This window comes from Scyliorhinus canicula, chromosome 12 (genome assembly GCF_902713615.1).
Source record: "Scyliorhinus canicula chromosome 12, sScyCan1.1, whole genome shotgun sequence".
Lineage (NCBI taxonomy): Eukaryota > Metazoa > Chordata > Chondrichthyes > Carcharhiniformes > Scyliorhinidae > Scyliorhinus > Scyliorhinus canicula.
In genome coordinates, this window is record NC_052157.1 from 163,033 (window position 1) to 180,706 (window position 17,674).

Below are 17,674 nucleotides of genomic sequence, written 5' to 3' on the forward strand. Positions count from 1 at the left end.
ACAAGCCCAACATAAATTCCGCTACCTGGGGATCCAAATAGCCCATGACTGGAAAGGGGTCCACAAATGGAACCTCACCAGCCTGGCGGAGGAAGTAAAAAAGGACCTGCAAAGATGGAACACACTCCCGCTCTCCCTCGCGGGGAGAGTCCAGACGATCAAAATGAACGTACTGCCCAGGTTCCTCTTCCTGTTTAGATCCATTCCGATCTACATCCCCAAGGCCTTCTTCAAAGCGCTGGACAAACTTATCATGGCGTTCGTATGGTGGGGTAAAAATGCTAGGAGCCCAAAGAAGGTCCTACAAAAAACAAAATCCGGGGGGGGCTAGCCCTCTCGAATCTACAATTCTACCACTGGGCGGCAACAGCCGAGCGAGTAAGGGGATGGATCCAGGAGCTAGAAGCCGAGTGGGTGCGTGCGGACGAGGCCTCCTGCATGGGGACCTCCCTCCGGGCCCTCGCCACGGCAGCACTCCCATCCCCACCCAAAAAACACTCCAGCAGCCCAGTGGTGGCAGCCACTCTCCAATCCTGGAACCAACTGCGGCAGCAATTTGGCCTGACCAAAATGTCGGACAAGGCTCCCATCTGCAACAACCATAGGTTCAAACCAGCACTGACTGACGCCACCTTCAAAAGGTGGAGGCAGGACAGGGGGACACTGACAGTCAGGGACCTATACACGGACGACAGGATCGCCACACTGGACGAACTGACAGAGAAATTTCGGCTAGCTGGGGGGAACGAGCTACGGTACCTGCAGCTCAAAAACTTCCTACGAAAGGAGACAAGGACGTACCCACAACCGCCACGACAGACACTACTGGAAGACCTACTGGACGCAAGTATCCTAGAGAAAGGGAACTGTAGCGACATGTATGACCGACTGGTAGAAAGGGACGACACCGTACTGGACGCAACAAGAAGGAAATGGCCAACGTACAAGAGGAAGAATAGTCGGGTGGCCAAGAATCAGGGGAAAATGGACAGGAATCGGGGGAAGGTAGCCCGGGGGGGGGCTAGGGGTTCGTTACGGGGGTTTGATGGCTAGCCCAAAACCAAACTAAATAAATGCCAATAAACATGTGCCTCGGCCATATTGGGGAATGTAAAATATGTATGCCGGCTAAAGGGGGCGGCCACAGTTATTATTACGAAGATGCTTACCTGTAAATGTATATGTTAATTTTTGCGTGTTCTTTTTTTTTCTCTCTCTCTAACAATTTGTAATTTGTTCAATATAAAACATGAAAACTGAATAAAAAACATTTATAAAAAAACATAGTCACCAGGATCACAAATACAGTGATTAGCAATTTCTCTGGCTGTTTACAACGTGAAACTATCTTAATGGTGGCAGATATTGCCTTTCTGTCCAAGTTACTTTGATCGTTATATCGTGCTGGACATGCAGCTCCTGATCTAGTCCAGCACCGAGTCCCCACCCAACCCAGCACCGAGTCCCCACCCAACCCAGCACCGAGTCCCCACCCAACCCAGCACCGAGTCCCCACCCAACCCAGCACCGAGTCCCCACCCAACCCAGGACCGAGTCCCCACCCAACCCAGCACCGAGCCCCCACCCAACCCAGCACCGAGTCCCCACCCAACCCAGCACCGAGTCCCCACCCAACCCAGCACCGAGTCCCCACCCAACCCAGCACCGAGTCCCCACCCAACCCAGCACCGAGTCCCCACCCAACCCAGCACCGAGTCCCCACCCAACCCAGCACCGAGTCCCCACCCAACCCAGCACCGAGTCCCCACCCAACCCAGCACCGAGTCCCCACCCAACCCAGCACCGAGTCCCCACCCAACCCAGCACCGAGTCCCCACCCAACCCAGCACCGAGCCCCCACCCAACCCAGCACCGAGTCCCCACCCAACCCAGCACCGAGTCCCCACCCAACCCAGCACCGAGTCCCCACCCAACCCAGCACCGAGTCCCCACCCAACCCAGCACCGAGTCCCCACCCAACCCAGCACCGAGTCCCCACCCAACCCAGCACCGAGTCCCCACCCAACCCAGCACCGAGTCCCCACCCAACCCAGCACCGAGTCCCCACCCAACCCAGCACCGAGTCCCCACCCAACCCAGCACCGAGTCCCCACCCAACCCAGCACCGAGTCCCCACCCAACCCAGCACCGAGTCCCCACCCAACCCAGCACCGAGTCCCCACCCAACCCAGCACCGAGTCCCCACCCAACCCAGCACCGAGTCCCCACCCAACCCAGCACCGAGTCCCCACCCAACCCAGAACCGAGTCCCCACCCAACCCAGCACCGAGTCCCCACCCAACCCAGCACCGAGTCCCCACCCAACCCAGCACCGAGTCCCCCACCCAACCCAGCACCGAGTCCCCACCCAACCCAGCACCGAGTCCCCACCCAACCCAGCACCGAGTCCCCACCCAACCCAGCACCGAGTCCCCACCCAACCCAGGACCGAGTCCCCACCCAACCCAGCACCGAGCCCCCACCCAACCCAGCACCGAGTCCCCACCCAACCCAGCACCGAGTCCCCACCCAACCCAGCACCGAGTCCCCACCCAACCCAGGACCGAGTCCCCACCCAACCCAGGACCGAGTCCCCACCCAACCCAGCACCGAGCCCCCACCCAACCCAGCACCGAGTCCCCACCCAACTCAGCACCGAGTCCCCACCCAACCCAGCACCGAGTCCCCACCCAACCCAGCACCGAGTCCCCACCCCCAACCCAGGATTCTTGTTCAGCTGGTTTAAAGCTTCAAGGTGTTGGGATTACCAAAGGCACAACATAAAAGATCACAGTTTAATTACACAATATTGAATCATTTACATTTTTAACATCAAATGACATTCAAGCTCTTTTTGACAGTTTCTTTGTCTTTGTTTCAGGTTTGTGTGTTTGAAACCGAGTCACATTTTGGTTTTTTCTACTTTCTCTTTGAAAGTACGGATGGAGGTATCCATTATAAAAATCAGCAGCTGACAGAACCTTCTTCAGCATCACCAGTTTGACACCAGCCCAGCCATTCTACAGAGAAAGATATTAGTCAAAACAATTGGTTATGTGTAAAGTGGAGAAGATTTGGAGTTTTACATAGACTAATATAGTATGAACTGCTTAGAAATAGGTTATTCATTCCAGCCAGCCGATGCTAATGCTCCACTCGAACCTCCTCCCAGCTTTTCTCAATTACATCCATCCCTGTAACACTCTTATTCCAGAATTGCCCAATCCCCAGCCCGCAGGCCAGATGCAGCTCCCCACGAGCCACAGGCTGTTCCTCTCCCACAGTGAACCTATCAGCACAAATTGTGAAGAGTGAACAAACAGCAGCGACAGCGAGTGGCCCAGTGAGTAAAAAGGGGCATTCCGAGTGGTCAGGGAGGAGGGGAGACAGAGTGTAAAAAAACACAGTCGGAGAAAGGAGAGAGACAGAGAGAGGGGGAGAGAGAGAGGGGGGACGAGAGATAGAGAGGGGGAGAGAGACAGAGAGAGGGGAGAGAGATAAAGAGGGGGAGAGAGATAGAGAGAGGGAGAGAGATAGAGAGGAGGCGAGAGAGAGAGAGGGGACGAGAGATAGAGAGGGGGAGAGAGACAGAGAGGGGGAGAGAGACAGAGAGGGGGAGAGAGATAAAGAGGGGGAGAGAGATAGAGAGAGGGGGAGAGAGAGAGAGAGGGGACGAGAGATAGAGAGGGGGACGAGAGATAGAGAGGGGGAGAGAGACAGAGAGGGGGAGAGAGATAGAGAGGGGGAGAGAGAGAGGGAGAGGGGACGAGAGATAGAGAGGGGGAGAGAGACAGAGAGGGGGAGAGAGATAGAGAGGAGGGAGGAGAGAGAGAGGGGACGAGAGATAGAGAGGGGGGACGAGAGATAGAGAGGGGGAGAGAGACAGAGAGGGGGAGAGAGATAGAGAGGGGAGGAGAGAGGGGGAGAGGGGACGAGAGATAGAGAGGGGGAGAGAGAGATAGAGGGGGAGAGGACAGAGAGGTGGAGAGAGACAGAGAGGTGGAGAGAGACAGAGAGGGGGGAGAGGATTAGAGAGAGATAGAAGAAAGGGGGGTGAGAGAGACAGAGAGGGGAGAGAGGACAGAGAGGGGAGAGAGAGACAGAGAGAGGGGGAGAGAGATAGAGAGGGGGAGAGAGATAGAGAGGGGGAGAGAGACAGAGAGGTGGAGAGAGACAGAGAGGTGGAGAGAGACAGAGAGGGGGAGAGAGATAGAGAGAGGGGGAGAGAGATAGAGAGAGGGAGAGAGATAGAGAGGGGAGAGAGACAGAGAGAGGGGGAGAGCGACAGAGAGAGGGGGAGAGCGACAGAGAGAGGGGAGAGCAACAGAGAGAGGGGGAGAGAGACAGAGAGGGGGAGAGAGACAGAGAGGGGGAGAGAGATAAAGAGGGGGAGAGAGATAGAGAGAGGGGGAGAGAGCGAGAGAGGGGACGAGAGATAGGAGGGGGACGAGAGATAGAGAGGGGGAGAGAGACAGAGAGGGGGAGAGAGATAGAGAGGGGGAGAGAGAGAGGGAGAGGGGACGAGAGATAGAGAGGGGGAGAGAGACAGAGAGGGGGAGAGAGATAGAGAGGAGGGAGAGAGAGAGAGGGGACGAGAGATAGAGGGGGGACGAGAGATAGAGAGGGGGAGAGAGACAGAGAGGGGGAGAGAGATAGAGAGGGGGAGAGAGAGGGGGAGAGGGGACGAGAGATAGAGAGGGGGAGAGAGATAGAGAGGGGGAGAGAGACAGAGAGGTGGAGAGAGACAGAGAGGTGGAGAGAGACAGAGGGGGAGAGAGAGATAGAGAGAGATAGAGAAAGGGGGAGAGAGACAGAGAGGGGGAGAGAGACAGAGAGGGGGAGAGAGACAGAGAGGGGGAGAGAGATAGAGAGGGGGAGAGAGATAGAGAGGGGGAGAGAGACAGAGAGGTGGAGAGAGACAGAGAGGGGAGAGAGATAGAGAGAGGGGGAGGAGAGATAGAGAGAGGGAGAGAGATAGAGATGGGGAGGAGAGACAGAGAGAGGGGGAGAGCGACAGAGAGAGGGGGAGAGCGACAGAGAGAGGGGAGAGCAACAGAGAGAGGGGGAGAGAGACAGCGAGGGGGAGAAAGACAGCGAGGGGGAGAAAGACAGCGAGGGGGAGAGAGACAGAGAGGGGGACAGAGATAAAGGGGGAGAGAGACAGAGATGGGGAGAGAGGGGGTGAGCGACAGAGAGAGGGGGAGAGCGACAGAGAGAGGGGGAGAGCGACAGAGAGTGGGGGAGAGCGACAGAGAGTGGGGGAGAGCGACAGAGATAGAAGGAGAGAGACAGAGATAGGAGGAGACAGAGACAGAGCGAGGAAGAGAGAGACAGAGAGGGGGAGAGAGAGACAGAGAGGGTGAGAGAGACAGAGAGAGGGAGAGAGATAGAGGGGGAGAGAGATAGAGTGGCGGAGAGAGATAGAGAGAGGGGGAGAGAGACAGAGAGGGGGAGAGAGACAGAGATGGGGAGAGAGAGACAGAGAGACAGAAAGAGAGAGAGAGACAGAAAGAGGGGGAGAGACAGAGAGAGAGAGAGAGGGGGAGAGACAGAGAGAGAGAGACAGAGAGAGGGTGAGAGAGAGACAGAGAGAGGGGGAGAGACAGAGAGAGGGGGAGGGAGACAGAGAGAGGGGGAGGGAGACAGAGAGAGTGGGAGAGACAGAGAGAGAGAGAGACAGAGAGAGGGGGAGAGACAGAGAGGGGGAGAGAGAGAGACAGAGAGAGAGAGACAGAGAGAGGGGGGAGAGAGACAGAGAGAGAGAGACAGAGAGACGGAGAGAAGGAGAGGGACAGGAAGAGGGGGAGAGACAGAGAGGGAGAGAGAGACAGAGAGAGAGAGAGAGAGAGAGAGACAGAGAGAGAGGGATGGAGACAGAGAGAGGGGGATGGAGACAGAGAGAGGGGGATGGAGACAGAGAGAGGGGGATGGAGACAGAGAGAGGGAGAGAGACAGAGAGAGGGAGAGAGACAGAGAGAGGGGGAGAGAGAGACAGAGAGGGAGAGAGACGGAGAGAGAGAGAGAGGGGGAGAGAGAGACAGAGAGAGGGGGAGAGAGAGACAGAGAGAGGGGGAGAGAGAGACAGAGAGAGGGGGAGAGAGAGACAGAGAGAGAGAGAGACAGAGAGAGAGAGACAGAGAGAGGGGGAGAGAGAGACAGAGAGAGAGAGACAGAGAGAGAGAGACAGAGAGGGGGAGTTTGAATGTGATGAGTACGTCAGAGTGACTGAGAGCCTGAATGCGAGTGTGTGTGTGTATCGGGCTCACAACGAGTCTCACCCACCTTCACACTCACATTCCAACATCCAATCACACGCCGACCCTGAGACTGGGAGTGAGGCAGACAGGCGTCGATTCCTCTAATAGGCATGTTTAACAGTTACTTGGTTTTTAAAAAATCAGTTTATTGATATAGATATAGAACGATACAGCGCAGTACAGGCCCTTCGGCCCTCGATGTTGCACCGACATGGAAAAAATCTAAAGGCCATCTAACCTACACTATGCCCTTATCATCCATATGCTTATCCAATAAATTTTTAAATGCCCTCAATGTTGGCGAGTTCACTACTGTTGCAGGTAGGGCATTCCACGGCCTCACCACTCTTTGCGTAAAAAACCCACCTCTGACCTCTGTCTTATATCTATTACCCCTCAATTTAAGGCTATGTCCCCTCGTGCTAGCCACCTCCATCCGCGGGAGAAGGCTCTCGCTGTCCACCCTATCTAACCCTCTGATCATTTTTTATGCCTCTATTAAGTCACCTCTTAACCTTCTTCTCTCTAACGAAAACAACCTCAAGTCCATCAGCCTTTCCTCATAAGATTTTCCCTCCATACCAGGCAACATCCTGGTAAATCTCCTCTGCACCCGTTCCAAAGCTTCCACGTCCTTCCTATAATGAGGCGACCAGAACTGTACGCAATACTCCAAATGCGGCCGTACTAGAGTTTTGTACAACTGCAGCATGACCTCATGGCTCCGGAACTCAATCCCTCTACCAATAAAGGCCAACACACCATAGGGCGGGCCTTCTTCACAACCCTATCAACCTGGGTGGCAACTTTCAGGGATCTATGTATATGGACACCGAGATCCCTCTGCTCATCCACACTACCAAGAATTTTACCATTAGCCAAATATTCCGCATTTCTGTTATTCTTTCCAAACTGAATCACCTCACACTTCTCCACATTAAACTCCATTTGCCACCTCTCAGCCCAGCTCTGCAGCTTATCTATGTCCCTCTGTAACCTACAACATCCTTCCGCACTGTCTACAACTCCACCGACTTTAGTGTCGTCTGCAAATTTACTCACCCATCCTTCTGCGCCCTCCTCTAGGTCATTTATAAAAATGACAAACAGCAAAGGCCCCAGAACAGATCCTTGTGGTACGCCACTCGTAACTGAACTCCATTCTGAACATTTCCCATCAACTACCACTCTCTGTCTTCTTTCAACTAGCCAATTTCTGATCCACATCTCTAAATCACCCTCAATCCCCAGCCTTCGTATTTTCTGCAATAGCCGACCATGGGGAACCTTATCAAACGCTTTACTGAAATCCATATACACCACATCAACTGCTCTACCCTCGTCTACCTGTTCAGTCACCTTCTCAAAGAACTCGATAAGGTTTGTGAGGCATGACCTACCCTTCACAAAACCATGCTGACTGTCCCTAATCATATTATTCCTATCTAGATGATTATAAATCGTATCTTTTATAATCCTCTCCAAGACTTTACCCACCACAGACGTTAGGCTCACCGGCCTATAGTTACCGGGGTTATCTCTACTCCCCTTCTTAAACAAAGGGACCACATTTGCTATCCTCCAGTCCTCTGGCACTATTCCTGTAGCCAATGATGACCTAAAAATCAAAGCCAAAGGCTCAGCAATCTCTTCCCTGGCTTCCCAGAGAATCCTAGGATAAATCCCATCAGGCCCCGGGGACTTATCTATTTTCACCTTGTCCAGAATTGCCAACACTTCTTCCCTACGCACCTCAATGCCATCTATTCTAATAGCCTGGGTCTCAGCATTCTCCTCCACAATATTATCTTTTTCTTGAGTGAATACTGACGAAAAGTATTCATTTAGTATCTCGCTTATCTCCTCAGCCTCCACACACAACTTCCCACCACTGTCCTTGACTGGCCCTACTCTTACCCTAGTCATTCTTTTATTCCTGACATACCTATAGAAAGCTTTTGGGTTTTCCTTGATCCTACCTGCCAAAGACTTCTCATGTCCCCTCCTTGCTCGTCTCAGCTCTCTCTTTAGATCCTTCCTCGCTTCCTTGTAACTATCAAGCGCCCCAACTGAAACTTCACGCCTCATCTTCACTTAGGCCTCCTTCTTCCTCTTAACAAGAGATTCCACTTCTTTGGTAAACCACAGTTCCCTCGCTCGACCCCTTCCTCCCTGCCTGACTGGTACGTACTTATCAAGAACATGCAATAGCTGTTCCTTGAACAAGCTCCACATATCCAGTGTGCCCAACCCTTGCAGCCTACTTCTCCAACCAACACATCCTAAGTCATGTCTAATGGCATCATAATTGCCCTTCCCCCAGCTATAACTCTTGCCCTGCGGGGTATACTTATCCCTTTCCATCACTAACGTAAAGGTCACCGAATTGTGGTCACTGTTTCCAAAGTGCTCACCTACCTCCAGATCTAACACCTGGCCTGGTTCATTACCCAAAACCAAATCCAATGTGGCCTCGCCTCTTGTTGGCCTGTCAACATATTGTGTCAGGAAACCCTCCTGCACACATTGTACAAAGAATGACCCATCTAATGTACTCGAACTATATCTTTTCCAGTCAATATTTGGAAAGTTAAAGTCTCCCATAACAACTACCCTGTTACTTTCGCTCTTTTCCAGAATCATCTTCGCCATCCTTTCCTCTACATCCCTAGAACTATTAGGTGGCCTATAGAAAACTCCCAACAGGGTGACCTCTCCTTTCCTGTTTCTAACCTCAGCCCATACTACCTCAGAAGAAGAGTCCCCATCTAGCATCCTTTCCGCCACCGTAATACTGTCCTTGACTAGCAGCGCCACACCTCCCCCTCTTTTGCCCCCTTCTCTGAGCTTACTAAAACACCTAAACCCCGGAACCTGCAACAACCATTCCAGTCCCTGCTCTATCCATGTCTCTGAAATGGCCACAACATCGAAGTCCCAGGTACCAACCCATGCTGCCAGTTCCCCTACCTTATTTCGTATACTCCTGGCATTGAAGTAGACACACTTCAAACCACCTACCTGAACACTGGCACCCTCCTGCGAAGTCAAATCTGTGCTCCTGACCTCTATACTCTCAATCTCCCGTACCCCAAAACTACAATCCAGGTTCCCATGCCCCTGCTGAATTAGTTTAAACCCCCCCAAAGAGCACTAACCAATCTCCCCCCCAGGATACTGGTGCCCCTCAGGTTCAGATGTAGACCATCCTGTCTATAGAGGTCCCACCTTCCCCAGAAAGAGCCCCAGTTATCCAGAAATCTGAATCCCTCCCGCCTGCACCATCCCTGTAGCCACGTGTTTAACTGCTCTCTCTCCCTATTCCTCATCTCACTATCACATGGCACGGGCAACAACCCAGAGATAACAACTCTGTTTGTTCTTGCTCTGAGCTTCCATCCTAGCTCCCTAAAGGCCTGCCTGACATCCTTGTCCCCTTTCCTACCTATGTCGTTAGTGCCAATGTGGACTACGACTTGGGGCTGCTCCCCCTCCCCCTTAAGGACCCGGAAAACACGATCCGAGACATCACGTACCCTTGCACCTGGGAGGCAACATACCAAACGTGAGTCTCTCTCGCTCCCACAAAATCTCCTATCTGTGCCCCTGACTATTGAGTCCCCAATTACTAATGTTCTACTCCTTTCCCCCTTCCCTTCTGAGCAACAGGGACAGACTCCGTGCCAGAGGCCCGTACCCCATTGCTTACCCCTGGTAAGTCGTCCCCCCCACAAGTATCCAAAACGGTATACTTGTTACTCAGGGGAACGACCGCAGGGGGTCCCTGCACTGACTGCTTCTTCCCAGTCTCTCTTACAGTTACCCATCTATCTCCAGTCTTTGGTGTAACTACTTCCCTGAAGCTCCTATTATGACCCCCTCTGCCTCCCGAATGATCCGAAGTTCATCCAGCTCAAGGTCCCTAACACGGTTTTTGAGGAGCTGGAGTTGGGTGCACTTCCCACAGATGAAATCAGCAGGGACACTGACGGCGTCCCTCACCTCAAACATTCTGCAGGAGGAGCATTGTACTGCCTTCCCTGACATCACCTCTAGATTTAAAAAAACAAGAAAAAGAAAAAGAAAGGAAGAGCTTACCTGATATTACCTCAAACCCTGCTCCCGCTGAAAGGTAAGCAAATTTAAGGGCACTCACTCACCTTCACGACAGGCCCCTGCTCCCGCTTCCCAACCACCGTAAGGTGGGAAACACTCACGAAGTGTTTCGGGTTTAACTGTCACTTGCCAACAGCCTCTCCACAAAACACCTTCAACTTAGGCTGACCGCACTGCACGTATGCAAATTTCCCCAGAACAGCTGATCAGTAGCTCTGCTCTGCTGCCCTCTGCTGGATTGCTTTGACATTGCTTTATTTTTGCTTCTTCTCTTCATACCTCAACCTTTTCTTCAAATTTATGTTTAACATTTTTCCAAACCTTATCTTTACGAAATATGTTCATCAGCCCATTGAATGTGAATAAAATGGAAAAGTAGCCAGCCCCTCACATGGAAGGTTTGAACAAGAGTTCTGTACTGCCTTCTCCCTCAGAGGTTTGTCTAGATTTCCCTTAAACTCACCGATAATATTTACTTCAACCACATTCACACCATTCTATGGGAAATGAAGATTCTTCTTAATTCCCTGTCGGATTTCTTGGTGCTGATCTGATATTGCCGCTTCTGCTTCTCCCCACAAGAGGAAACATTCTCTCGATCCCTTGTCTGCAGCTTTGGTCTCCTTCTCTGAGGAAGGATGTTCTTGCTCTCGAGGGAGAGCAGCGAAAGTTTACCAGACTGATTCCTGGGATGGCCGGACTGACATACAAGGAGAGATTGAATCGGTTCGGATTGTATTCGCTGGAGTTCAAAAGAATGAGGGGGATCTCATAGAAACCTATAAAATTGTAACAGGACTGATCAATAAGGGGATCGGGGTTATGGGGAGAAGGCAGGAGAATGGGGATGAGAAAAATATCAGCCATGATTGAATGGCGGAGCAGACTCGATGGGCCGAGTGGCCTAATTCTGCTCCTATGTGTTATGGTCTTATGGACTGGACAGGGTACATGCAGGAAGGATGTTCCCGATGGTGAATATGTCCAGAACCAGGGGGCACAGTCTGAAGATACAGGGTGGACTATTTAGGGCAGAGATGAGGTGAGCCTGTGGAATTTGTTACCAAACATTCTATGGTTTCAGAAAGCAGTTACATATCGCATTTAGGGCGAAGGGGGTCAAAGGATATGATCAGCCATGAATGGTGAATAATGCCATGAATCAGCCATGATCATAATGAATGGTGGAGTGGGCTTGAAGGGCCTCCTCCTGCTCCTATTTTTTCTATGTTTCTACTTGAACAGTGTCAGTAATATAGGAAGTTAACGAGATTAACAGGGAACTTGAGATGAAATAACAGAAAAGTAAGATTAGCAGGATTCCAGCGACATTGACAGCTCTCAGTGGGGCTATGCAAAGAATAAAGAAAAGTACAGCACAGGAACAGGCCCTTCAGCCCTCCAAGCCCGTGCCGACCATGCTGCCCGTCTAAACTACAATCTTCTATACTTCCTGGGTCGGTATCCCTCTATTCCCATCCTATCCATGTATTTGTCAAGATGCCCCTTAAATGTCACTATCGTCCCTGCTTCCACCACCTCCTCCGGCAGCGAGTTCCAGGCACCCACTACCCTCTGTGTAAAAAAACTTGCCTCGTACATCTCCTCTAAACCTTGCCCCTCGCACCTTAAACCTATGCCCCCTAGTAATTTACTCCTCTACCCTGGGGAAAAGCCTCTGACTACCCACTCTGTCTATGCCCCTCATAATTTTGTAGACCTCTAACAGGTCGCCCCTCAACCTCCGTCGTTCCAGTGAGAACAAACCGAGTTTATTCAACCTCTCCTCATAGCTAATGCCCTCCATACCAGGCAACATCCTGGTAAATCTTTTCTGTATTTTCTCCAAGGCCTCCACATCCTTCTGGTAGTGTGGCGAACAGAATTGAACACTATACTCCAAGTGTGGCCTAACTAAGGTTCTATACAGCTGCAACATGACTTGCCAATTCTTATACTCAATGCCCCGGCCAATGAAGGCAAGCATGCCGTATGCCTTCTTGACTACCTTCTCCACCCGTGTTGCCCCTTTCAGTGACCTGTGGACCTGTACACCTAGATCTCTCGGACTGTCAATACACTTGAGGGTTCTACCATTCACTGTATATTCCCTACCTGCATTAGACCTTCCAAAATGCATTACCTCACATTTGTCCGGATTAAACTCCATCTGCCATCTCTCCGCCCAAGTCACCAAATGATCTAAATCCTGCTGTATCCTCTGACAGTCCTCATCGCTATCCGCAATTCCACCAGCCTTAGTGTCGTCTGCAAACTTACTAATCAGACCAGTTACATTTTCCTCTAAATCATTTATATATACTACGAACAGCAAAGGTCCCAGCACTGATCCCTGCAGAACACCACTAGTCACAGCCCTCCAATTAGAAAAGCACCCTTCCATTGCTACTCTCTGCCTTCTATGACCTACCCAGTTCTGTATCCACCTTGCCAGCTCACCCCTGACCCCGTGTGACGTCACCTTTTGTACCAGTCTACCATGAGAGACCTTGTCAAAGGCCTTACTGATGTCCATATAGACAACATCCACTGCCCTACCTGCATCAATCATCTTTGTGACCTCTTCGAAAAACTCTTATCAAGTTAGTGAGACACGACCTCCCCTTCACAAAACCATGCTGCCTCTCACTAATACGTCCATTTGCTTCCAAATGGGAGTAGATCGTGTCTCGAAGAATTCTCTCCAGTAATTTCTCTACCACAGACGTAAGGCTCACTGGCCTGTAGTTCCCTGGATTATCCTTGCTACCCTTCTTAAACAAAGGAACAACATTGGCTATTCTCCAGTCCTCCGGGACATCACCTGAAGACAGTGAGGATCCAAAGATTTTTGTCAAGGCCTCAGCAATTTCCTCTGTAGCCTCCTTCAGTATTCTGGGGTAGATCCCATCAGGCCCTGGGGACTTATCTACCTTAATCTTTTTCAAGACGCCCAACAACTCATCTTTTTGGATCTCAATGTGACCCAGGCTATCTACACACCCTTCTCCAGACTCAACATCCACCAATTCCTTCTCTTTGGTGAATACTGATGCAAAGTATTCATTTAGTACCTCGCCCATTTCCTCTGGCTCCACACATAGATTCCCTCGCCTGTCCTTCAGTGGGCCAATCCTTTCCCTGGCTACCATCTTGCTTTTTATGTACGTATACCCTCTTGCTTTTTATGTACAAATGGTAACTTCTAATGGAAAGGACATTGAGAGGGGTAGACAGCAGAATCCACAGAGGGGAATATTAAAGAGAACGATCAGTATAGGTGTTGGCACCCTCATGAAGAAGAAAATGAATGAAATGAAAATCGCTTATTGTCACGAGTAGGCTTCAAATGACGTTACTGTGAAAAGCCCCTAGTCACCACATTCCAGCGCCTGTTCGGGGAGGCTGGTACGGGGTGGGGGCTAGTTTTTCATCCAACAATCAGACAGGGCAGCTCCATGTGTAATCCGAACCAGAGGCCTGGTCCATCTAACATTGAGAGCTACAGGACATTGAAGATATTCTCTAACCTTCACTGAGCCACGAAGAGATGCTTTCCCAGACTTAGTTACCTAAGCGATATGGAGTGGTAACTATTCACTGGATTTAAGACCATAAGGCATTGGAGCAAAATTAGGCCACTTGGCCGATCGAGTCTGCTCCGCAATTCAATCATGGCTGATATTTTTCTCATCCCCATTCTCCTGCCTTCTCCCCATTACCCCTGATCCCCTTATTAATCAAGAACCTATCTATCTCTGTCTTAAAGACACTCAGTGAATTGGCCTCCACAACCTTCTGTGGCAATGTGTTCCACAGATCCACCACCCTCTGGCTGAAGAGATTCCTCCTCATCTCCATTTTAAAGGATCGTCCCTTTAGTCTGAGATGATGTCCTCTGGTTTTAGTTTTTCCCACAAGTGGAAACATCCTCTCCACATCCACTCTATCCAGGCCTTGCAGTATCCTGTAAGTTTCAATAGGGTCCCCCCTCATCCTTCTGAACTCCAACGAGTACAAACCCAGAGTCCTCAACCGTTCGTCATACGACAAGTTCTTCATTCCAGGGATCATTCTTGTGAACCTCCTCTGGACCCTTTCCAAGGCCAGCACATCCTTCCTTAGATACGGGGCCCAAAACTGCTCACAATACTCCAAATGGGGTCTGACCAGAGCCTTATACAGCCTCAGAAGTACATCCCCTGGTCTTGTATTCTAGCCCTCATGACATGAATGCTAACATTGCATTTGTCTTCTTAACTGCCGACTGAACCTGCACTTTAATCTTAAAAGAATCGGGAACAAGGACTCCCAAGTCCCTTTGTGCTTCTGATTTCCTAAGCATCTCCCCATTTAGAAAACAGTCTATGCCTAAATTCCTCCTTCCAAAGTGCATAACCTCACACTTTTCCACATTGTATTTCATTTGCCATTTCATTGCCCACTCTTCTAGCTTGTCCAAGTCCTTCTGCAGCCCCCTTGCTTCCCCAATATTACCTGTCTCTCTACAGATCTTTGTATCATCTGCAAACTTAGCAACAGCGCCTTCAGTACCTTCTTACAGATCATTAATCCCCAGAACCATTCTTGTAAACCTCTCCTGCTCTCTCTCCAATGAGTTCACATCCTCCATATGTGGAGCCCAGAACTGTGCACAATATTCCAGCTGAGCTCTAACTAGTGTCATAGAACATTGAAAAATACAGCACAGAACAGACTCTTCGGCCCACGGTGTTGTGCCGAACTTTTGTCCTAGATTAAGAACAAATTAATCTATACCCCCATCATTCTACCGTAATCCATGTACCTATCCAATAGCCACTTGAAGGTCCCTAATGATTCCGACTCAACTACTTCCACAGGCAGTGCATTCCATGCCCCCACTACTCTCTGGGGAAAGAACCGACCTCTGACATCCCCCCTATATCTTCCACCATTCACCTTAAATTTCTGTCCCCTTGTAATGGTTTGTTCCACCCGGGGAAAATGTCTCTGACTGTCTACTCTATGTATTCCCCTGATCATCTTATAAACCTCTATCAAGTCAACCCTCATCCTTCTCCGTTCTAATAAGAAAAGGCCGAGCAGCCTCAACCTTTCCTCGGAAGACCTACTCTCCATTCCAGGCAACATCCTGGTAATCTCCTTTGCACCTTTTCCAAAGCTTTCCACAAAGCTTTTTGTATAACTTCAGTATAACCTCCTCTGTCTTGTACTCTGTGCCCCAATTAATACAAAGAACAAAGAAAATTACAGCACAGGAACAGGCCCTTTGGCCCTCCAAGCCTGCGCCGATCCAGATCCTTTATCTAAACCTGTCTCCTATTTTTCAAGGATCTACTTCCCTCTGTTCCCCGCCCGTTCATATATCTGCCTAGATGCATCTTAAATGATGCTATCGTGCCCGCCTCTACCAGCTCCGCTGGCAAAGCGTTCCAGGCACCCACCACCCTCTGCGTAAAAAACTTTCCACGCACATCTCCCTTAAACTTACCCCTTCTCACCTTGAAATCGTGACCCCTTGTAACTGACACCCCCACTCTTGGAAAATGCTTGTTGCTATCCACCCTGTCCATACCTCTCATAATTTTGTAGGCCTCAATCAGGTCCCCCCTCAACCTCCGTCTTTCCAACGAAAACAATCCTAATCTACTCAACCTTTCTTCATAGCTAGCACCCTCCATACCAGGCAACATCCTGGTGAACCTCCTCTGCACCCTCTCTAAAGCATCCACATCCTTCTGGTAATGTGGTGACCAGAACTGCACGCAGTATTCCAAATGTGGCCTAACCAAAGTCCAATACAACTATAACATGACCTGCCGACTCTTGTACTCAATACCCCATCCAATGAAGGCAAGCATGCTGTATGCCTTCTTGACCACTCTATCGACCTGCGTTGCCACCTTCAGGGTACAATGGATCTGAACTCCCAGATCTCTCTGTACATCAATTTTACCCAGGACTCTTCCATTGACCATATTGTCCGCTCTTGAGTTATATCTTCCAAAATGCATCACCTCGCATTTGCCTGGATTGAACTCCATCTGCCATTTCTCTGCCCAACTCTCCAATCTATCTATATTTTGTTGTATTCTCTGACAGTCCTCCTCGCTATCTGCAACTCCACCAATCTTAGTATCATCTGCAAACTTGCTCATCAGACCACTTATACCTTCGCCCAGATCATTTATGTTTATCACAAACAACAGTGGTCCAAGCACGGATCCCTGTGGAACACCACTAGTCACCCTTCTCCATTTTGAGACACTCCCTTCCACCACTACTCTCTGTCTCCTGTTGCCCAGCCAGTTCTTTATCCATCTAGCTAGTACACCCTGAACCCCATACGACTTCATTTTTTCCAGCCCAGAATACTCTCTGCTTTATTAACTGCTCTCTTCACCTGTCCTGTGCACATCAGGTCCCTCTTCTCCCCCACCACAAAAGAATTTTACCCCTTATTTTGTTTTGTCTCTCCGTGTTCTTTCTACCAAAATGCCTCCCCTCACTCCAATCAGCGGGAAGCTACCCCCGATTCCCATTGACTTCAATAATGTTAATGTAGCATCGACCTCATTGTGCGTAATAGCACATGTGAAGTTGATCAGAAATTGGGGTTTGGGAAAGACTCTCATTTTCCTGAGGATATCATGTTTTTCTATACAGAGAAATTCAGATGATGGAATCATCAAAACCAGAGTAACAGCAACATCCAGCTGAAGAACAGAATTAGACTGAAATAGTGAGATCACATAAACCACACCTTGAGTTATAAATGGTTGCAAATATTGTGAATAAAGTAAGTGCAAATTCAGAAGCTTCAAGACAGATATAAATTTATGCACAGCTTTACCTTGCAGCGCACCATGAGCATGTTTGATTCCTTGTGGAAGTGGATAGTTCCAGGAATTAACTGTTCCTGTGTTAAAGCTAAAGAAACAAACATTAAAAACAGAAACAATACAATTTTTAGAACTTTCAAGATCATTGTTCAAAAGGGTAAGAGTTATTACAGACACAGAAATAAAACAAAACATTTAAAGATCTGAAAAGTGGAGAGTACACTTAGAACGTTTTAATGATTGACAAATATCTTCAGTAAATAACTTTTAAAAAAGCAAACACTGGAGGTAGAACATATAAAATATTGGAATACCAAAACTGAAGAATGCTGCCAACACACAAAGCCGCAAACAGATTGGTTAGGGATATGGTTGGGGTTTATTACTAGACTGTCGATACTGAAAGTTGACACAGTATCGGGACCAGATGAAATGCATCCAAGGATATTGAAGGAA

The 17,674-nt window shown here is 49.7% G+C and overlaps 1 protein-coding gene across 3 annotated transcripts in view; it reads right to left on the bottom strand.

Annotated features, from left to right (window-relative positions):
• Positions 1–2,781: 2,781 nt before the first annotated feature.
• Positions 2,782–17,674, bottom strand: part of mtfmt (mitochondrial methionyl-tRNA formyltransferase) — a 90,242-nt gene continuing 75,349 nt past the window's right edge. For all 3 annotated transcript variants that reach the window (XM_038813649.1, XM_038813650.1, XM_038813651.1), the window contains exons 8-9: positions 17,230–17,306; positions 2,782–3,020 (exon numbers count right to left, since the gene is read on the bottom strand). In XM_038813649.1, the coding sequence (XP_038669577.1) occupies positions 2,844–3,020; positions 17,230–17,306 (254 nt within the window). In that variant the 3' untranslated portion in view covers positions 2,782–2,843. The remainder of the gene's footprint in view (positions 3,021–17,229; positions 17,307–17,674) is intronic.